Below are 21,484 nucleotides of genomic sequence, written 5' to 3'. Positions count from 1 at the left end.
AGCAGCAGCAGCAGCAGCAGCAGCAGGAACAGGCATCAGCTCCCTTGAACCTGCCCAGGCAGCAAAGGTCACCAAAGCGGAAGGCGCGCTGCAGCAGAGGCCCTGTAACTCCAGTCGCTACTCTGTTCCGGTAATCCTGGGGGCGACATCGTGCACCGCCGGCAGCGCTGAAGACGCCGTGTGTGGTGGCTCGTTTTAGGGGCCAGTGTGCTGTGGAGATCGGCAGAGGCTGCTTGCTTGGTGGTGTTCTAGAAGCCCGCCACTGGCATCTGGTCAGCTGGGCCGGCATGGCTATGACGACCACGGGTTCCATCCAGCATGATTCGCTACCGACATTCTGGGTTTGGGAGAACGCCTCTTTGAAGATGAGGTATTGATGTACTGTTGGAGAGCTGATGCTAGGCAGAATCGGTATACAGGCCAACAGCACGACCTCTCTTGTTCTGTTGCAATGGAATCCATCTGCACATCTCGGTTCAGCTAGTCTGTCTTACACACGGAAGAAAATGCGAGTGCGGCTCGGGTACCTCGTTGAAGCAGCGACGCAGAGCACACCCTGCGGCCATAGCGTCATTGCCGCACATGCATCCTGAGCGAAAATAGGCCGGCTGAGAGAATTAATTAATCTGACAGACGCGGGAGTGGTCGCATGTGTTGCCATGTAGGTCTTGCTATCTATCACATTGCTCCAACGCCAGCATGTATGGTACGAGTGATATATGCAGAAGCAGGGTCTATGCTCCACGACTACCTAATACGGCCCGAGAGAGAGCACACTCGTGTTAGTGTACCAGCATGTATGTGCTGTTACTACTGTAATACTTGATGCTCAGTCAGGTATCAACGTCAGGAATGCGTGCTTCTATTTGAAGAGCCTCGGGATGCCGTATATAGAGCATTCGAGCGCTTATCGAGTCAGTGTAAGTCTAAACGCTACTTAGTAATTCGCACACACCAGGTAATAATAACCGGTACTACCATCTATCTTTAGCACTATTATTAGTAGTAGTAGTAATAGATGGCTTTCTGCAAGTAGACTGCCGATGTGATATCGCGGCTTTGCTGTATAAGTCAAGTATACATTGTTCTCCACGTACCTAGGCATGCAGTATGATGTTGATATCCACCCATTCATCTACCCAAGGATTAAACTGATGCAGCACCCCTCGGTCCTCTTCCGTGCTCGTTGCATCCAAAGACGGTAATGTCGGGGCTGCTATATCTCATCCACCCCCGTGACTACATGCTGGCTGTATCGCTGTCTGGGCATTGGCCACGCAATTTACCCGCCACACCACATCCGCACGATGGCCCGCGCGATTTCCCGCAGTAGCCAGGTTTTTTCAGCTGTCTTGGACCACGCAAGTGACGCACCTTTAACTCTATTTGCTTCCAGAATCAATGCGCGACTGGCACAGGCCCCTGCCGCAGTTTGACACCCGCCGTTAGGTCCCGGTTTACTGGACGCAGGACGCGGTGGGCGCTGTCTAAGTCCTACTGTAGTTTCTTGGTGTGTTGATGGCTAATTTTGTAATTTGGTAATTCATGGGAGGAGCCGTCTTAAGCTTCATCTCCAGCTGCTCAGGCATTTGGCTGGCTTTGTGGCGATTTTTCGTATATCTCCGTATCTCGTATATTGTCATTTTTTTTCCTTCTATAGTAAGTTGAGGCACAGTAGCTCCGCCGATCGCCAAATTGGGGCCGCCTTTTCAGCTGAGCAGGTCTCGTGCCTGGCAAGTAGCACCCATGTACGTCTCCATAGCCCCCGCCGCGGCCCCAGCGCATTGGACGGTCCCTTGCGATACAAACTTGCTACACGAACCGCCGTACAAGTCTTAGCAGAAAACTCACGGCCAAAGTCTATCGCCTGCGGTGCCACCCGGTGCAATTTTATTTCTGATAGCCCATGGCAGTAGCCCAGGACGCCACCAGATGCGCCGTGGCCAGTGCACATACGCTTTTAGCAGCGTCTAGCTTGGTCAAGGCCAGCCACGCACGCTGTGCTTCGTATGTGCTTCGTACAGGTCCCGTAAGCCGAGTGCTGGCAGCGTGTAGAAGTAATCGTCGTCGACTCGGATTGGTAACGTATACGAGCCCTGCAGCCGAAATCACCGCTGGTCCGGGTACAGGTACGGCCAGTACAAGGAGCGCAGGGCTGACGGTACCCGGCTGGTACTTGGTCGGGCCAATAGAGTACCGCTAAGCTTAGAGTTGGCGCGGTGCCGCCTGCCGTATCTCCTGCATAATGTGACTGTACCTGCACCCGTACACGATGAGCCCGGACGAGGTTTTGCTACCACGCGGCTGCACGAGGTCGAGGTACCTCCGTAGGACTCAGAGTCTGATTGAGGGGTGGCCCTTCTCGCAGGTACGTGTCCCGCCCCCTCTTTTTCTCTCTTCTTCTCCTCATCTGTCTGATCTTGTGCCCGAAACTGGCCAGCTTAGCTTTGACGGAAATCCATCGTCGTTTTTTCGTTGCTGACTTGACTGGAGATATGTCGCTGCTAGTGCCAGTGCCAGTGCCAGTGCCAGTGCCAGTGCAGAGCCATCCTGGCACGCCTGGCCTGCTGCCCGAATAGGCAGAGCCACAGGCCGCGCTGTACTTCCGCCGCAGCTTTTGGCGCTGCCGTGGCCCTCATTCGCCCAGCACCACGGCCGGCCAAAGCCAACCAAGACGCCCTCTGGTCTGCTCCCTGCCCGGATCGGCCACATGGCCAGCCTCAGACCAATCGTCGTTGCCCGCAGCGCCTGTGTCGCCTGGCGCAGAAGCCAAAGCCCACCGGCCTCGCATCGAGGGCGTCTCGATAGGGCTCACCTCAGCTGAATCCCCCTCCTCGCTCAGTCGCCGGCTGCCAGCTCCCGCCGATTGCGGGCTCCGCTAACAGCAGAGCAAATCGCCTCGGGCTCCCTGGATCTCGCTACCGACCGTGCAATGCGCGGGGGCTGGTGGCTCGCCAGACGGTACCGAAAGCACTGAAACAGGGCCCCAACAAGTTCCATGCCTGCGGCCCTGCCAGGTGCTACGGGGCGTGCTGCCGGCGCGGACGAGTCAGGAACGCCGTCAGTCCCTCGGGCTGCGTTCATGGCTGCTGAAAACAGGGATCTCTGTCGTGCCGCCAGGGCCTCGAAACACTCCCTTTGCTCGGGCCTTGCTGCTTTTGCGCCTAGCTGCTGGGTAAGCCGGCCAATGGCGGCTAAGCTGCCACTATCAGACACCACTCGCCGTCTGCCGTTTGTTTGCTTTCTGGATTTTGCTCTCTTCCTGCTGCTGCGCTGCCCGGCACCTACTGCTGCACTGCAGGACACAGCCCATCCATCCCATCGTGCCCCCAAGAGGATCAACCGCTTGGCGCGACCCAAATTCCGCATCTCAAAGTCGACCCGCCATCATCTTTGCCGGCGCCGATACCCAGTAGCTGGAAGATGGAGGGGCCAATGTGGAAATGGACATGCTACTGCTAGCAGCCATGCTAATACCTACATGCTACTACAGGTATGCTAATGCTTCTGCTAATGCCATGCCATGCGAGGCAAATCACAAGCACTGACCCTCTGATGCCACACCCCCAGCTCGACGATGCTCCAGCTGCCATCAGCATCATGGCCCTTGATAGCGGTGCTACTGTACATGAGTCTCCTGTTTCGTACATGGCGTTCGCTGCCCAAGACCGCTCTAGCGGTGCTGCTGCTATACTGCCACCCCCCTCTGGCTCGGATGTTTCTCTAATGCTAGCTTGAATGGCTGAGAGGCTACTCCCGCTGGCCATCTGGTCCTGCTCTTCTTCAGACGACCAAGTATGCGCTTCCCCGGTGGGATCTAGCGCGGTGGGAAGTATCTCGCTCGCCGCTGTGCCCCTCTGTTTGCAAAAAAGAAGGAAAAGAAAAAAAGCCACACGCATATAGACACACCGTATCCTGTCCCATCTCATTTTGAATTATATTAAGGTTCATCTCACCCCGACAAACATTCGGTTTTCCTTCCCTCTTCTCCTATGGTTATCGTGTCTCACTCTCACACACTCTCTCTCACCGGTCAGCCGTTCCTCTTCGCCGCCAGCAGCGGAAAGGAGACTTACTTTTCAACTGAGTCGCGCATCCCTTCCCTTGTCATAGGCAGCAGACGGCCCATCGATGTTGTGCCTGCTTCTTAGTTCCTATTACGACACGAGACAGCCCAGAAGACTTCGTTTTGCAACCATAGCTGCGCCTGGTTTTAGATAATTCGTCCGCTTAAGTCGCCACATTCTCGCATAAACCGGTGTCACTTCGGCTTGGCCCGTATTCAGCCTCCCGGGCCTCACTTAAAGGAGCGGTCGTTGACACACTCAGTATCCGAGGCTGCCGACCTCGAAACCGTCCAGAAGACTGGGCCTGAGAATTACCACTTTGGGACTGCTCTTCTCTGCCAAACTGCCCCACGGCAGCGCACATCACCAGTAGCCGCCTCATCGTATCTCGGTCTCCCTGCAAACGCCCTACCAAACGCCGTAGGGCAGAAGAGTGCCGTCTGACCGCAGGAATAGTGCGACTTGGCAGGGACCCCGGCTGACGGCGCCAGGCCAAATTCCCATAAGCAGTCACCTCCATTCCACCATGCCCGTAACCACTCGTGGAGGCCTACCCGGCGCCGACTACAATTACTTGAAAGCCCAGCCGCCCGCTTGGGATTCAGTTCGAACTGGACTATCCATTTTTGCTTTGTTTGTCATTGCACGCTTTTGTGTGCAGAGGATTTACCGATGGCTTAGACCAGCTGCGAGGCGCAACACCACTGCATCATCGCCCCCCACTTACAACCTGCTGTACCAGCGACAGTACCAGCCACACCTTGGCCCGATGGATGATGAAAAGAGGATTCAAGGGGTCAACGACCAACCGGAAGATGTAAATGCGGCGACGGCGATGACAGCGACGACGACGACGACGACGACGACTTCTCCCATTGATCAGCACCCGCACTGGAGAAGCACTGGGGGCGCCTTGCCTGGACCCTTCATCTCCCGGCTGCCTCCCGCGCCACCTTTGACTCCGCCGGAGCTGAGCACAGCCGTCTTCACGTTGGACGAGCAGTCGCCCAGCAGCCAGAGCTTCATTCACCAGCCCAACCCCGATTACATGTCCTCAACGTCCACTACTGCTCTTCAAACAGACGGCCCTGATTCTGCCTCCTCCATCCCCCGGCGTCGATCCTACACTAAGACGTTCCCCATTAGCGTCTCTGTGTCTCACTCTCCTCTATCGCAATCGCCCAAGGCTGAATCCGTTGATCCAGCCTTTTCGCCCAGCTCCTACCCCCCATCGACTGGGATACTGCCGCCTGCGCCTCCCTCTGGTCTGGACCTAGAGGCGGATGATTACGTCCACGGCCATGGCCATGGCCATCGAAACGTCGATTTGCAAGGCGAGATCATCTCAGTCCTCGATCGAGAGGGAGCTGGCTGGACTCGCCATACACGTGTTTACGGTGGCGGAGCCTGTCTAGCTTGTGCCGCCAGCGGCGGAGGTTTCTACGGCGCCAATGTTACTCCAGAAGAGATGCGATGATGAGGCGAAAAGGACGGTAGGGGGCCCTGTGGAAGGAGGAAGGAGAAAGCCCAGTCGTCCCAAAAGGGGGGCATATCCACGTGCGCAACGTCGTTGCTTCGATCGGACCAAATCGGCATTCGCTAATTATCGTTGTGGTTCCTCTTTTCCCTCTTTGCCTATTTCCTTGTTGCTCTCGACTGCTTCGCTTAGAAGATTTCGAAAATAGCGCTGGCAAGGGGGAAGAGCAGATGGCTGCATCATCTTACGGCATGAAACCAAGTCAGGAGGCGCAGCATTCTTATTTTTATTTCTATTTGTGTTTTGTAGTATGTCTTTTACATGGGTGGCGCATCGCTGCATCTCTTTGTTTACAGTCTTGTCCCTTCAACAGTCCCTGTTTATTTCTCGACATATTTTTTTGCCTTCTCTTCTTCTTTTGTTTCTCGGTAGATGGCTGGCCATGTCATTATCTTTGATTTGCATGTTCCCCTCCTCCGTTGTTATTTATTCCTCACATTCAAAGGCTTTTTCTAAGCTGCACTGTAATATGGAGTCAAGTTCTGTTTTATTGGAATGTTAAAAGAAAAAAAGAGCTGTGATCGGGGTCTTGGACATTTTTTTTATTTCCCTTTCAACCTCTCTCTTCCTCCTCTTGTTCAACAGCTTATTAGGGTTACGAATATTATGACGATATGATGAATGCTTTTCTTTTCCTTCTCTTCTTTCTACCTTTATTCGTATCAATAAACACTACTAGAAATTCTCTCTACTTTTGATAACAATGTTTACTTTCGTGACTAATCATGGCCGGACTACTAGGTAGTTTCAGGCCTAATGTACGAAGTGCATATTTCCTAGGTAACAATTCATTACCGAATACGCGAGATGAAGCTGCTAGTCTCTACATCTCTTCCCACCCTCTTTCTCGGTTGAACGGTTGAAGACCTACAAGTAGCAAATTCGTCTTCTAGTTTATTGTTCCTAGCCCATAACCTTATTGATTACCTTTCTTTTCATCCTCCAAACAAGGGCTGCATTCCGGAGCGACTCGTATCGTATGCCTCAAAGATATGATATGGCAAATCTTGGGTGTGAAATATTAATTTTATGACGATAGGTTATTTGATGTGAGTAAGCGGGCACCTTCTATCCGGCACATCGCCCAAGTCGGGGAGCAAGCCATGCCCGGTTTCCCTATAGTTTTGTTCCAACGCTCCGGTGACTTAATATTTTTAAGTCCCCTTTCGGTTACTGCCAGGTCTTGTGAGCTTCCTTTGCCAAGCCTTCAATAGCGTAGTCTCCTTGAAAAGGAAAAAGAATGTCACCTCATTCGCAAAAAGGAACAAGGAAACGGACTTTTGAGGCTCTAAGGGTCTCACGGGCAAAATCGACCAACAACAAAAAAAACAAAGATTTGTCATTTATTGCTGGAAGACGAGGTGGGCAAGGGATCCCGAATAGGCTACCTTTGTGCTGGGCTACTGATAATACCCGGCGACTTTTTGAATGGTTGGTCGTTGATAGCTCTAGTTCTAGGACTAGTTAATTGCTTACATTTTTCGCTAATCCGCGAAGGAGGTGGCTAATGATTAGTGTACGAAGGAAAACACCAGGACTCCAAGTATACGGCGATGACTAGGAGGAAAAGAGGGCGAATGGACATGGACATGGATATGTGCTGAGCTGACTCAAACGGTAAGTAATAGTCCTCGTTTATTTTCATTTAGTCATAATCCGGATGAATGACTTCCGGACCATTGAGTAAAAGGGAAAAGAGAAATGTCACTTGTTCCTTTTGAGTTATGTTGCTCCATACGAATTACTAAATTCGCAAGATGGGGAGCGGACAAGGGTGGATGGGATATATGATATGCGACCTAGGCAGAAGTAAAACTCATAAATCACAATGCCCGAAGAAGCATCAATACCCTTGACCGAACATGCGAAATGGGTAGCAGCACAAGGCTGAAACGGGGCACTACATGCCGGAGAAATGGTCCGGGTGACTGGAGATGTTGCTAGCTCCCTTTTTACTGATGTAATGAAAGTCAGTTTGTCGTCTCTCATTTTTTCATCCCTAGAGAGCGATAGTAGTGTGAGTTATGACAAGATTTTGAAAACACTCGAGAAGAAGAAGTCGTTGATCTGTTTCTAGCTTCTGATAAGCGCCATATTTGCCAGATAAATCGCCTTAGGAGACAAACTAGAAGAGAGAGGATTACTGCCAGTTCTCATGCTATTGCTGTCGTACTACAGCACGTACTACTGCCTTCCTGGGAAGGGCTTTTTTACGGTTCTGACGTGAGCGCGTGTCAAAACCTGGTCAGCACCCCGGCTTTCGTTGGAAAGACAAGCCTCGGGGCGGACTTATGAAGACGAGTTTAGAGCCGAAATATCACCAGGTCAAGGGACAAAAAGCCGATCTGTATCCCTTGTTCTGGTCTTTCCAAAGATGGATTTATAAAATATTCCCAAGTCCTAACAGGACAAGGAAATCTCAGACCAAAGCTTGTTGCTGACAAGTGGTGGGAAAAAAAAATACTGGCCCAGGACCCGGAAAAAAAAAAGAAAGAAGAAAAAGAAGAAGCGCCAGCGAGATCCACTCCTTGCCAGGGTTGGATTCCAAGAAACAGTACCTGTAGGACATGGTAATTTATGCGAGTTGGTGCTCTAGTGTGTCCCTAAGCCTGGCTGGGTATATGTAATCTTCTTTGTTATTTGCTGGTGACGTACGAGTACACATGTAGAGCAGTATGTATGTCACATATGGACCGATTTCAACACTAGGGTTGTCCTTGGGATTTCCTCTGCGTGATTATTAGCAGTAGCAGCGAAAGATCAAGAAGAGCCACTCACATGAAGCTGAACGCTGGCATTCCGTGGCACGAAAGGAGAACTGCAGATTGAGTAATCTGAAACTACATGTAGTCATATCTCCGATCAGCTTCGATTTCTCAAAAGTCTGTTTTGTCTTCTACTCCGTAGAGAGGGAGTCATTGTTCATCAAAAGTCCGCCGCAGCATGAGTCAAACGGGCTCTCATAACGCAGTCATGCACCCCAGTTTCTAAAGCCAAAGGCCAAGGGAGCCACCAAGCAACGGGTGAGGCCTGTGTGTTTTTCTAACCAGGATGATCCGTGTTGGCGGGAGTCAGACGACGCCGCCTTCGGTTTTCATCGACGGGAGTGGGCATTGCCGATGGCCGCGCGTGGATGAATGCATATCTGCTAGTGCTTTGCGGTCAGTGATCCGTAGTTCTCCGCTAATGCAGGCCTTTAGGGCTCCAGAAAGAAGTCCCGCTTGAGGAGAGAAGAGATGGAGCATATCTAGTTCATGCGGAGAATCCAAGTTCAAGACTTGGATGCATGAACTATCTTGATGTCTAGTATGCCATTGACAAAGCCCGCTCCCAATCAACTCAGTCGAAAACGACCAGCCTCTCATCCTAAGAATACTGATCATCCCCTTCCACAACAAGCAAGGACCAGGGAGTCAACCAACAACCCCCCTAATGCAGTTTGTCCGACTTGTCTGTACTCCGTAAGCACTGCTGCAACAGATGCTGCAACAGACCGAATGGGTGACTTGATAATCTATCCAAGGGCTGGGATTTTCGTATCTTTGTAACGCGGGATATAAATATGTCGCCAAGGGCATAGGCGATCTCTCAAAGGATGTGGCCTAACAAATTTCCGCAAAGAGTAATGTAAACGTATATCTTGGAGTTGAATTTCAAGGAACCTCATAACATGCCCTGGATGTGAAGTCGAGATACAGTCAGATATTCGCTTAGAATGCCCCCCTTTCCCCCTGTTGTAGCCGCTGTATTGTTGTAAATGGCATTCTTGCTTATGCTTGTCATAGAGGGGTGTATATAGATCTGACGCGTGATTCTTTTCAGCTCGTCCTAGAACGACGGCTCTGTTTAACGTTAAATGAAGACACCTTCCGCTCAGATGAGCCTCTCTCAGAGGAACACTAGATAGCGATAATGATATGGTAGCAATACCACATATGCTGCGGATAAGCGAGGTAACCGCTTTGATATTACGCCCCCAGCTCCCATGAGTGTAGATGTTAATTTATCATTACTCCAATACCATTGCTGGCTCTCCAGCGTCAGCTTGTAGCCATCTCATCGTCGATGGTCGCATGACGAGCAGCCAGGCAAGACGCTACGCTCCGGGGCCTGTGATCCCAAGAACCTCATTGTCGGTATCGTCTTGTCCCCAAAAGGCATGTCCTCACCGCCTGTATTTTGGCGATAATTTTTCCTCCAAGCATGACACTCGTGGGGAAGTGTACCAGCGCTTGCGCACCGCCTGCTGCCACTCCGCACTGAAGGAATGCCCTTGCTTTTAGTTCAATTGGCATAAAGCTGTCGGCATTTGGAATCACGCCATGGAGAGGCCAGGCGGCTATAAAGCCAGCGGGAAAGTCCCTAACAGGCGGAAAACTCTCCTTAGCCGTCAAGTTGCGCGCGCAGAAGCAATTAGCATCTGCAAGATGAGTGGAGCGCATACCTGGTTGTCGGCCAGAAAGAGCATGCGTCTGTACCGTTTCATGCCGAGGCGAAGAAAAATGGCTCACGAAACAGTAGGATCTTGCAAGGCCTTGATCTGAACCGTTCAGACGACTGTTTCTGGCATAGAATGCGTTGTGCTGCTTCTTTGTTTCAAAGACAACAAGATACTACCTATAGCGTAGCGAAAAGGACCTGCGACACTAGGCGATCGTGTGGGGATGTCCAGCTAATATTGCGCGCAGCAGCTTATAATAGGGCTGGCGGTGATCACTCGGTGGGTTTTTCGATGCGAAGCTCTGCATTTGCCAAATGAGAGATTAACATTTTTGTTCTTGGCCATCCGAAAAGATTATACGAAGCTCTTTCAATATCGGGAAGGAACACCTATCCGACTCGGTTAGCTTTTGGCATCGGCCCCGGAAGGCGTCTCGCTTAATTGCATGAACAAAAAGAGTAGCTCCGGCTACCCCGGCCATCACGATACTGTCCAGCTCTTTATTTAATCTTAATCTACGGAGTACTTAGATATTTAAAGCTATCAACATTCTTTCCCCTTGTAACAAAACTACCTATATCTATTATAAGTTATACAAACTGACTTTCGTTCTTTCATCATGTATTTTTTTTTTTTTCTATTTGGCCTTCACTAGCTATATAATTGCTTCTATCTTAGGTAGTTTTTATAATGGAAGTCTAATCTCAGCATCCCTATCACTCGGGAGTTCGGGCAAAGGGGCAAATTGTGTATATTTGCATTTGTCTTGACTACCTATAGCTGCCTGGACTATAAAATGTTATGACTCTGCACCTTACGTTCCTACCCATGCTATTCATTCCAAGTAAGCAGTCTCCCAAGGAAGGGATGACGCATCTGCAACACTGAAATAATATAGCTGGAAATGTCCGAGAAGCTCGTAGTAATCGTCAGCAAACTTCGGCTCTCGGAAGCCGTCCAAGCAGCATTCGCCAATAAGCTTGAATCTTCGCTCTTGGCCTAAAATTGGCCTTGGCAAGAAAGGGACGCTCGCACCGTAAATGGTGCAGATTATGTCCCCATCTTCAACTTGGCCTGTGCAAATGGCCCAAGATCTTTTTGTTTTTACTCGACGCCGCCCTTGACAAAAGCGATGCATAGATAAATGTGTAGAGTTGCTTCCGTTCATCCAATCCCAAAACCGCGCAAAGCGAAACCCCGCCAAATCTCTCTCTAAATGCTGCTGATTCTATATCACTGTATCGAGCTCAAGAATTTTAATTTCTAAGGCCGGGAATCTTGATAGATCCCTACTCCTGCAAAGGCGAGCGACTGGTTGTTGAAATATAGAGGTCCTAGATTCAGTTCGAAAGGTAGAGAGAGATGCAAGACACGGGTGTTTGTCAAGTTCTGGCACCCATGACGGCAAAGATTGTTGGTCTTGGTGAATAAATCGGCTTTGGCTGTATAGTACGTCTTTCATCCGGGCCTTGAGAGAGGATCGAGACGAGTGTAGATCATTCATCAGCGCAAAATGTTCGCGCCTTGCCAACTCAACCGATTGCAATAAGGGATGCTGAGCAGCCTCGTCATCAGTATAGTGTACTTCACCCCCACATAAAGCCTTTATTACAGGCTCAGCCTGTTTCTCTGCCTCTGCCAATGCTTTAGCAGCTGCTTCAACACGAATTTCCATTTCTTCAACTGCCAAAGTGCTAATTTTAAAAGCATTCGTTGCCTCGATTTCTTCTCTGGTTTGATATCCGATATCAGAGAGAATGTCCAGATGGTTGTATAAATGGATGATATGCGCCGTGACCTCAACATACAGATCTTCCACTGGCTTGTTGTAGTCTGGGATCACACTGTGAACAACTTGATCATTAATAAGGCCAAGCAATGCATATATTTTATCCCTTGGGTCGGTGGATTTACTACTCCGAGCCGTATGGATCAGCGAAGCGAAGTCTTTCACAGGCTTTTTGACACCTTGCAGAGCTGAAGCACTAGTGGAATCTTCCCGGTTTTGTCTACCGGTATCAGACCCAAATTTGACAAGCGCGCAATTGAGAAGAACTCCCATTCGAGCTCTGCTGATCCCCACATCATTAAAACTTGTTTTGCAACTGCCACCTCTTGGAGAATCCAAACTCGAGAAAACCACGGCCGCGACAAGACCGTCGAGAGCTCAGCCTGACGCGTTTGTCTTCCGGCTTTTGAGTACTTTTGGTTAAAAAGTTCCAAAAATAGTTTGACACTGAGACGAGACTCTGCTCCAACGTGAACCACCACTTGCCCAGCTTCAGAATATATTCTGCTCATCAGTGGAATTTGTTTGTTCTTCTCCGGCGTGTTTGATTGATCAATACAAATAGCATCAATCTAAAGTACTCTATCGTTAGAAGAGTATCTCAAGTCTCTCAGGGCCGCTGCACAATTCATTGTAACTTCCAACGACCCGATCGTGGAGTAGATCCTTTCTGACAGGACCTCACTACCCCAGACATAAGAGAGCGCCTCAAACTCAGGATGATTATCTCGGCTAGAATGAAAAATTTCGCATCTGATATCTTCTTCATGCTGGCCACCATAAAGTCGGATCAAGCGGATAGAATCATCTGAACATAACGGAGTGTAGCTGAATCGACCACTACGCCTGGCTAAATCGGAAATGCTCCGCCTATTGTCAAAGCTATCAGTGCTTTGGCTCTCTGAAACGGGAGTTGTATAGCCACAGCTCAGACAAGTAGTGGCTTCGGGAATATGAATGATATCGGGTCTCGAGCAGAGACAGCTATCGCTACCCTCCATAGTGATAACTTAAACGTAAATATGTATGCTTGGTGTCGACAAGTAGTAATAGAATAAGCTCTGGTGATAATCCTGCTTGCGCTATGTTGTCCCAATCTTAAGATGATACCTCTCCAATATGGGACGTTCCTGAAAGAAGTGTGAATACCAGTAGTAAATCATCAGTCTTAACAGAAAACTATTCAACGTTGAAATCTCAGTTTCGGTTTTTAAGGGGAGGAACTTCAGAGTTCATATGCTAAAAGCACTCTAATGAGCAATTTGTCTCTACTGATACCCAATCCGAGGCTGAAACAGCTGACGGCGATAAGGCTGATTGATGTATGAGTACCCAATTTGACACAAGCAGGCTGCAAGACAATATAATTCAACTCCACCACAGCTACATCAGGCATTTCCTTGGGCATATTAGAATCACAGACCTTTACATATAAAATTCCTAGCGAAAATATATTTCATAATTTATTAACTCTTTGTATGGTTTAGATTTACACACCAGGGCGAAAGACCGTAGTACGCATTTATAGAGCGGGGGTTCTTGCTACCCTATTGCCTTGGTATGGCTCGACATGCTGAAAAGTGCTTGCTGGTTATAAAAAAACAGAGTAATTAACCAAATAGGAATGCAAAAATTCATTGATTTTTCTTACGACTCCTGTATAGGAGCTACATGATGAATGAGCATGCTTTATATCATGATGGCAGCAAGGTTGGTTTTCCACGTAAGATTGAAATCGTATCATTTATGAGATTGTCAGTATACCGATTTAGCAGCCGATTTAAATATTGACTCGTTTCTAATTATACAAGAGACGGCCCAGCCCACCACAACTTGATCCTAAGAAGCAACCTTAACAATTCCAATTGCACACGTTTTATATATTATTTCACCGTTGTTATCCTCCATCCCATAGCAAACAAGCCCTGCCCCATTGTTCCACGGTACAATGGCTGTATGTAGTTTATATTGATATAGTACCACAATCATTACAATAGTGAATCTGTGCTAGAGGTAGCGATTCAACCCAAGTTGCCCTGATGCCTCACTAACTTCAACAAGTATGGCTGCTGTAATATGATGTAAATAACAAACTTTATCGCTATGACTATAATCTTTATATACGGGATTCAAGCATTTCTTTCCTACCTGTAAGCTATATTAATAAAAATTGTTTTCTTTTTTGAAGATTTAAACCCTTTTATTTGTTTCTCACATGGCTTTATTAGCTCACCTTTAGTGACATCTATAGTCACAACAGATACAATCTGTACCATATGAACAAGGTATTCTTTGTACCCTCTCTCATATGGCTCTTGCTGTTATTAGCTGGCAATGCTTCTCTTGCTACGACTACAGGAATTCGCTTCTCAGGGATAGAATCTTGAGGAGGGGTAATATGAAGTAGACGGGGGACAAAACATCTCCTTGGCACTAATGCTACCTGCTGGCTCATAGGGCGGGCTAGCTTCTACAATTGTTCAAAGACAAGCATGTCTCATAATACCTTTGTCCCTAGAGTGTGATGGCACCAACCGTTTCTGTAGCAGCTGGAAGTAAAGCTGTACGTGACAAGAAGTTCTGTGTCAACGGCGTCGGTGAGAGAGCCACGAAGTGCGATGGAACAATATTAGCATATATCGCTATATGTGTCGACAAAAGAGGAAAGTCGATCAAGGTTACTAGAGGTATCGAGGAAAGACATCTACGAGAGCTCCAAATTACGCTATTACCTCATACTTGAACACATTCACACCTGTCAGCAATCACCACCTTCCCCGCGCCTGAAATACCACTTGCACAATGCTCCGGTCACCGCTCAATCACGATCTAGTGATCCTCTGGCCACCGCAAGCACAGACGGTGATGGTGCTGGATCCTGCAGTCTGATTGGCTGTTGGCCAGGCTGGGCTCTGCCGTTAAGCGCCGGAAGGTCAGCCACGCACTTGCATGCATGCTGCGCATTGTACCTGTACCTGTACATGATGCATCGCGGCTGTGGTGGTGGTACATACAGTAATGGGTGCTAGGTGCAGATACGGGATATGATATGCAGCACAGCCCGTGGCATTGACTGTGACCCTCTGGCGATCCAGACCGAGTCGATATCAATGCAGCCATCGGATCGGTGTACATTTGCAAGTAAAAAGAAAAAAGAAGCTCTGAATACGCCTGTCGTATGAATCGATCGCTTGCAATGACACGTCGCATGCGGTGCTATGGAGCAAGCCGCGGGGGTTCATGGGCCATGCCCCATGCGGTTTTCGATGGGAGGCCAGACCAGACCGTGGAGCTGCAGAGGTAGGGATGAAACACACTCGATCTGTTGCCTGCACGGAGTCACCATGAAACAGAGCAGCCGACCTGCCCAGTCGAAAGACTCCACCGATGTTGTTATATTAGGCGGTAGATATACTTCTCGGTAGTGGCACCCATTAAACTCAATGTATGCTTGAGAATAACAAAGGATCGACTAGCCACTAAAACAAACCGAGACGCGAAATTGGCTATGGGGTGCTTGCGTGCATCTGCATGCCTGCTAATGCATATCAGCAGCCACTCGCGCTGCGGCTAATTAGCGATGAGCGCCAAAAATGAAAGGCATGCGGCATGCATTCCTGCGAGTACACCGTTCTGCCAATTACCAGCGCTCAACTGCAGAAAGCAGTGGCGGCGCTTCGTACAGGTCTGGATGGGTCTGGACGAGAAACAGACGCTCTGCGGGTTGTAGCCGAAATAAATGCATTTCTGCTTCAAGCCATCTCATGTTTGCTTGTAGAGCACGGCTGCGCTTGCACGAGGGGGAGCCCGGCACGGTATACTCGTCACTGGGCCGCGTCTCCTCTCGTCTCGTCATTGATGGATGGGACCGTTTCGTATTGGATGGGTGATCTCGTTTGAGAAGACCAGTGTCAGCCTTTCGAGAGCCCCGAGATTGATGCCTGCTTGTACGAGTACGTCTGGAACACCGCATGGTTCAGCTCCAGGAGCAGCCGCAGCATGTACTGCTACTAACACTACTCTTTGCTCCTCTAAGAGGCAATCAGGCAGGGCAAGGCTGCTGCAAACCTCAAAAGAGCCCCGGCTTGGCGACAGGCATAGCATTGATAAGATTCAATAGTCTCGTCGCAGCCTGCACGAGCCTGGAGCAGAGACATGCGCGAAAGGACTCGGGGCATGTTTCAGGACAGGTGCGCATATTCATCGCGGCCAAAGCGAGGCTGACAAGCCCGCCAGGAAAGCGAAATTTAGATGAACGCTCTGGTGGTACCACTCGTACGTGTCCATTGCACTGGTAGCACGTCTGCCGTGTGATGTGCTAGCAGGGCGACATGAAACACGGGAGGCACTGTTGCGTGGAGTCGACGATCTGGATGGGGACTGGCATGGCTTCAGGGGGGGACCCATGTTCTAATTGTAGAAGCATGGGTCGCCAAAAGTAGAATGCAGGTGTTGTGGTAGCACTCTGGACGGAGCGCAGCCGTTGATGCAGAGACGATACGCTGTGTCTGCTCTCTGCGGAACAAGCCGTACCTTGAGCATGGCCAGCATCTGATAATACCCATTTGAAACCATTCGGAGCTGAATTCAGAGCATCCCAGAAGCAGAACCTGACCTGCCCTGGCCCGACCCGGATTCCTGGACGGAAAAGCAAAAGCCAACGCCAGCCGTGGTGGGTTAGGCGCGCTACCGGCAAAAGACGAGAAGCGTTCGTGCGAAGGGCTCGACGGCGGGAGCCAAACGACTGGGCCCCGCCAATCCTCGAGTCTACGGCAATGGAGATAGAAATCGTGGCTGTTCCTGATTGACTGCAGGCAGATTTTTGGCCTAGTGCTCGTACAATAAAAAGCCCTTTTTTTCTGCGCCTCACGTGCCGGTTTGGTGGACTTGTTGATGACGATGACGCTGAGGCCGCTGAGGCCGCTGACGATGATGATGATGACGATGCGTAGAGGGCTTTTCTCGTCGTCGCCGTCGTTGTTCTTGATGCTTCTCTGCCGTGGTCATGCACAATAAATGACTCTTGTGGCACAAATTTGTAATGCGCTGCTCCCGCATGGGCCGAAGCGGAGAAGCAGAGCGAAGAAGCAGAGCAGCTTCGGTTCTTGATGGTGTCGTCATGTACGAGGTACCCAGTGCTGCATGCGTCGTGATTGGCTGGGGCCCGGCGCGAGCGAAAGAGTTGGTGTGCTGGTACCGGTACTTTCCCCTGAGCCTTGAGGGAGGAATTCCCGGCGCAGCGCGCTGCTGCAAGGAGAAGGAGAGAGGAGACACTCCCACTGTACATGTATGTACGTGCTGTTGTTATTTTTGCCGCCCAGCGAGAGAGCAGCGCCGGGGTTGGGCAGCTGTCGGGCCTCTGGGGGGTCAGTTGGAGAGGAGCAAGTACAGTCTGTACAGTACCGGCTACCCGTTTGCTGCTCGAGAATACGGGACTTCTCCATCTTGGGCGCTTGTCACGCGGCAAGTTGCGACTTACTAGAGAGAGTACAGCAAAGCTTGACACATGGCGCCTTCGGCGTGGCCCGTGGTATTTTTGTTTTGTTCTTGATTTATGTACCGTATTTTAATATCTAATTTTTGCTATTTCGATGTGCATTTATGTAAGCTATAGACATTATAGCCAGGCGTTGATGCTGGGCAGCTGGGGTACGCAGATAACTCATGGAGCTCCCGAACCCTGGCATTTCATCGCCCCGCAAGAAGCAAAGGTACAGGTACCTGCTGCTCGTACACACGCACCGCCCAACTGCCCGTTGTTGCTGCTAGTACCATCTGGGAATCTGCTGAGAATCGAATCCTCGGCCTTCTTCACAGCCCTGATTGGCCACACGCCAGCGTCTTGCGGCTTCTGACTTGCGCCATCCAGCAGCCATCCAGCAGCCATACAGCGACGCCGACAGCGCCTCTAGTTCCTGGCAGACCCTGCCGACGCCTTGCAGTCGCTGCCCATTGGCCGCCATGCCGCAGCCTCGCCCCGCCCAGCCTGTGCGCCGCGGCCTGTGACTGGCGGTGGGCAGTCGCGGTGCTGCCACCACCTCCAGGCTCTGCCGCTAGCAGCGCCCTCGCCAGCTGTCAGTGGCCTGTCACGGCGCCCTGGGCTCTGCGATTGTCGCTGCTCAGGGGTCTGGTCCCCTAGGTCCACCTGCGGTTTTAGGGCCCTCAGCGCACCCTCCCCCACCGTCGCCTCCTGTCTAGCGCGTTTCCCTCTGGGCTCCCCATTTTGCCTCTCCCTCCGGCCACCTGCAATTCCCTAAAAAAATCCTCTGGGACGCCACCAGCTCGTTTTTCTTTTTTTTCTTTCCAATCTTCTCCTCTCCACCCTTCCTCCACCTCCGTCCATCTTTGTCCCATCACCATTTACACCGCCTCTTATTACTTTCTCCTCTCTCTTCTCCCTTCAGTGGCCCCTTCTTGCCTCGCCTTATTTTCTATCTCTTCGCTTTTCGAGTCTCGTCTTCTTTTTTTTTGCGGATTCGCCTTCACTCGCCCTCATTCGCCGCTGCGCGTATCGCTTCAATCTCGCACAACGGGACTTTTCGGCTCGTGAAAAAAAAAAGAATAAAAAAAGACTTCAACCAAAAGGAAAAAAAAAAAAAAAAGATTTCGACAACCCCCAGGGACAAAGGGGACAGATTAAGGAGACCGACCGCAATTTTTTTATGGAAAGCGCATTCACTAGTGACACCGCCGTTAATCGACTGTAATTATTCTTCGACCGCTCCTTGCTTTCGTCAAGACCGCATCGCTCCAGCATTTCTCATCCGGCCGATCGTTGATAACACGCAGCATTTGGGACGCCGCAAAGCTTGTTTATCGTTTTACTGCTCAAGGAAATACACGGACCGCCCAACAAGCTTGTCGCCAGGCTTCTCGAAGATCGCCTAGCTGGAACCTTCGACACGTTAAACACGAGTTTTACCTTTCGTGTGCCTTTTTACCGCCATCGCGAAAAAACGCACGCGCCCCTTTTCCGTTTTAGCCTTTCAACCTCGAGCATCGTCTGCTTGGGTTTTAACCTTGACGGAAAGCTCAACTTTATCGCAGCCCATCTTTTTGGCGCGTCGCTTACTCGTTATTTAACTCGTCACTTCCCCTTCGCCAACAAATCTGCTTCGCTTTGGAATCATCCTTCATTTTTTTTTCCAAACAATTTTTTTCTCGTTCAATCACTCCGATTTAATTTCCACACTCTCCGTCGTTTGATGCTCGGAGATTTCTTCTTCTTGTGAACATACTACAATTTCTTGGATTTTTGACCTTTTTTTTCTTCAACTGTTCTCGCGACCTAACATCCTTGACCGGCCAAGGCCGTCTTGAACTGTCTTTGCTTGGCGATTAATTCTTCGCCGGCTCTTGATTCAAAGCATCGCTTCCGCATTTTACCAAATCTCGATTCTACCACATATTAGACTTCTAATTTCGCACCGCATTAGACATTTGATCCTGTTAATTCGGCTCGTCCGTAACACCCGATTCTTCACCACATCACTTTATTTGCAAGCACATTTTTTTCTCTGAGCCATGGACGCAGGCAGTCTCGCTCAGATGTCTTCCAACTTTGTTTCTCCCGGTGGCCTGGCCTCGCGCCGCGGCAGCCAGAACATCAAGCCACTCTCCTTTGAGACCATCAAGCAGGGCAACAAAAACCAGGATGGCGGCATTCCTACTCCCCGCACCAGCCGCTCTCATCTACTTGCGGGCCTGAGAACGGCCCCCAAGTCTGCTGCGGCGGCTTCCTTTGGTCCCATGTCGCCCACTGGTGGCGACGGTCCTATGCAGCAATTCGCTCGGAACGGTGCCAATGGCTACGGCTATGGCCAGGGCAATGTTTACAACCCTCCTCTGACCGCTTTCCCTCAATACGGTCAGCAGCAGCAACAACAGCAGCAGCAGCAGCATCATTATGCCAATGCAATGGGACAGCAGTACACTGTTGACCAGGTGCTCGCTCCCCCTCAGCTATCCATGGATGAGCAGCTGCAAGAGCAGATGGATCCCAACCTCTATGCTCAGCTGGTCGCTACCAACATGTATCTTGCTCAGCAGCAACAGAGACTTCAGCAGCAGCTCAGGAGCGTGCAGGCTGCAGCCCAGCAATTCCAGCAGCTCAATATCGGCAGCAACCAGCTTGCTCAGCAGCAGGCCGCCGCCTTTTACGAGCAGCAGCAACACCTCGCCGCACAGGCCGCTGCCGCTCAGGGCCAACAAGTCTACTACGATTCCGCTACTGGCCAATACTATGTCGATACCTCGGCTGCCAAGGCTGTTTCTTCCATCAACGTTGAGCAGCAGCCCATGACCCCCGGCTTCAACAACTTCCAGCAGCAGATGCAGATGATGCAGCAGCAGCAGCAACCTCGCCAGCAACAGCAGGCACCTCGTGTCCAGGTTTCGCCACCTCCTGAGGGTCAGCAGGGATCGTTCCGCGGCTCCTCACCCCCTCGCCGCTACGATTCTCCCACCGAGGTCACTCCTCTTCCTCCGCCATCTGCTAACGCCTTCCGACGTGGACATAAGAAGTCATCCTCACTGGCCGTTAACAGCGTGCTGGCAGCCGCCGCCGCAGCAGGTGACGCTGGCAAGTCTCCTGCGCCCAAGACGGCCACCTTCCCTACCCCTGCCAATGGTGGATATGGCCCTGGCCAGGCTCGGGCTGGTGAGCATCCAATCCGTCAACCTCGCGGACCACCCTCCATGGACGAACTGAAAACGAAGCCTACGGCCAAACACGAGGGCAGCAAGAACTTTGCTACCCGCACCCGACGATCGGCCGTGCACAACCTTGTTCGTGCTGGTCTGGAGCGCCGCAAAGGATCTGGTAGTTCCAGCGGCAGCATGAGCCCCGTCTCCGAGACGGCTGAAGAGTCAGCGACCCCCATTACAGATAACGAGTCCGACTCTGGACGTAGTGGTTCAGGCAGCTTGGCTGGCGAGGTTGAATTCCGTGCTTCGCGAGTCTCTGTCGGCTGGGGCGCCATTGGCTCAGACCGACCCAGCTCGCGGCAAAAGGTCCGCGGCAGTGTTGACAGCAACTCTGGCTCTGAGAGCGACAGCAACTCTTTTGCCGATGTTTTCAAGAACGGTGCTCTGCGAGCATCCAAATCACAGGAGGCTGCAGATGGTCAGCGCAAGGCCCCCAGACTGGTTCTGACCAGCGTTGAGAAGCGCAAGATGGCTTCTGTGGCATAAAAAAGCTCAAGTCGTGTGTGTTTTTATACCTTATTATTCTTTGCCTTTCTCATTATTATAATTCTTATGACTTGACGCTCCCGGACTCTACTTTTTGATATGACCCTTTGGACCTGCGAATTGCATTTACATCGACAATCTCGATCTCGACAGCTTTTCGCCTCTGCTTTTATTCCTCATTTTCTTTCTATTACAAAGGCAGCCTCGCATGGATGAATGCGTGCTTAATGTACGTGAGGCGAAGTCATGGTCATACTTTTTATCAACGATTATTTTATAATTCACTTCTCGACTGTCCTTCAAAAAACGAATTTTCTTTTTTTCTCTGAACCGGATCAAGGGGGCGATTGCCCAGGGAACTGTTTTGTTTTATAGTGGAAGTTGGGAACTTAGACGACTAGTGAAAGACGACAATATCGAAAAGGGCGGGGGACACAAACAAACTGCTGCCTCCTCGA

The 21,484-nt window shown here is 50.5% G+C and overlaps 6 protein-coding genes across 6 annotated transcripts; 2 read left to right on the top strand and 4 right to left on the bottom strand.

The window, feature by feature from the left end:
• Positions 1–2,660: 2,660 nt before the first annotated feature.
• On the bottom strand, positions 2,661–3,576 carry GGI43DRAFT_301381 (uncharacterized protein). Its single transcript, XM_083201541.1, has one exon. It carries the CDS (start codon positions 3,367–3,369, stop codon positions 2,839–2,841), a length of 531 nt encoding a protein of 176 aa, XP_083063666.1. The 5' UTR covers positions 3,370–3,576; the 3' UTR covers positions 2,661–2,838.
• Positions 3,577–4,212: 636 nt separating this feature from the next.
• On the top strand, positions 4,213–5,699 carry GGI43DRAFT_301411 (uncharacterized protein). Its single transcript, XM_083201543.1, has one exon. The coding sequence runs from the start codon at positions 4,594–4,596 to the stop codon at positions 5,542–5,544; it is 951 nt and encodes a 316-aa protein (XP_083063665.1). The 5' UTR covers positions 4,213–4,593; the 3' UTR covers positions 5,545–5,699.
• A 5,200-nt stretch (positions 5,700–10,899) lies between these two features.
• On the bottom strand, positions 10,900–12,107 carry GGI43DRAFT_432270 (uncharacterized protein; the record flags this gene model as incomplete). Its single annotated transcript, XM_083209539.1, has 1 exon — positions 10,900–12,107. The coding sequence occupies one exon, from the start codon at positions 12,105–12,107 to the stop codon at positions 11,274–11,276; it is 834 nt and encodes a 277-aa protein (XP_083063664.1). The 3' UTR covers positions 10,900–11,273.
• Positions 12,108–12,151: 44 nt separating this feature from the next.
• GGI43DRAFT_398923 (uncharacterized protein) lies at positions 12,152–12,916 on the bottom strand. The gene has a single exon (XM_083205275.1). The coding sequence runs from the start codon at positions 12,833–12,835 to the stop codon at positions 12,407–12,409; it is 429 nt and encodes a 142-aa protein (XP_083063663.1). The 5' UTR covers positions 12,836–12,916; the 3' UTR covers positions 12,152–12,406.
• Positions 12,917–15,979: 3,063 nt separating this feature from the next.
• On the bottom strand, positions 15,980–17,448 carry GGI43DRAFT_301337 (uncharacterized protein). Its single transcript, XM_083201540.1, has one exon. The coding sequence runs from the start codon at positions 17,119–17,121 to the stop codon at positions 16,153–16,155; it is 969 nt and encodes a 322-aa protein (XP_083063662.1). The 5' UTR covers positions 17,122–17,448; the 3' UTR covers positions 15,980–16,152.
• A 1,934-nt stretch (positions 17,449–19,382) lies between these two features.
• GGI43DRAFT_421349 (uncharacterized protein) lies at positions 19,383–21,026 on the top strand (the record flags this gene model as incomplete). Its single annotated transcript, XM_083207941.1, has 1 exon — positions 19,383–21,026. One exon carries the CDS (start codon positions 19,383–19,385, stop codon positions 21,024–21,026), a length of 1,644 nt encoding a protein of 547 aa, XP_083063661.1.
• Between the last annotated feature and the right edge of the window lie 458 nt (positions 21,027–21,484).

Source organism: Trichoderma evansii (genome assembly GCF_050947405.1).
Source record: "Trichoderma evansii strain SZMC 28006 chromosome Unknown GGI43scaffold_4, whole genome shotgun sequence".
In the NCBI taxonomy this organism is placed as follows: Eukaryota; Fungi; Ascomycota; class Sordariomycetes; order Hypocreales; family Hypocreaceae; genus Trichoderma; species Trichoderma evansii.
This window is presented reverse-complemented; position numbering and strand designations above follow the sequence as displayed.

Bases quoted from the DNA above. Each gene is read 5' to 3' on its own strand.
- GGI43DRAFT_301337 (XM_083201540.1), bottom strand. From the start codon at position 17,121: ATGTACAGTGGGAGTGTCTCCTCTCTCCTTCTCCTTGCAGCAGCGCGC.
- GGI43DRAFT_398923 (XM_083205275.1), bottom strand. From the start codon at position 12,835: ATGGAGGGTAGCGATAGCTGTCTCTGCTCGAGACCCGATATCATTCAT.
- GGI43DRAFT_301381 (XM_083201541.1), bottom strand. From the start codon at position 3,369: ATGCGGAATTTGGGTCGCGCCAAGCGGTTGATCCTCTTGGGGGCACGA.
- GGI43DRAFT_301411 (XM_083201543.1), top strand. From the start codon at position 4,594: ATGCCCGTAACCACTCGTGGAGGCCTACCCGGCGCCGACTACAATTAC.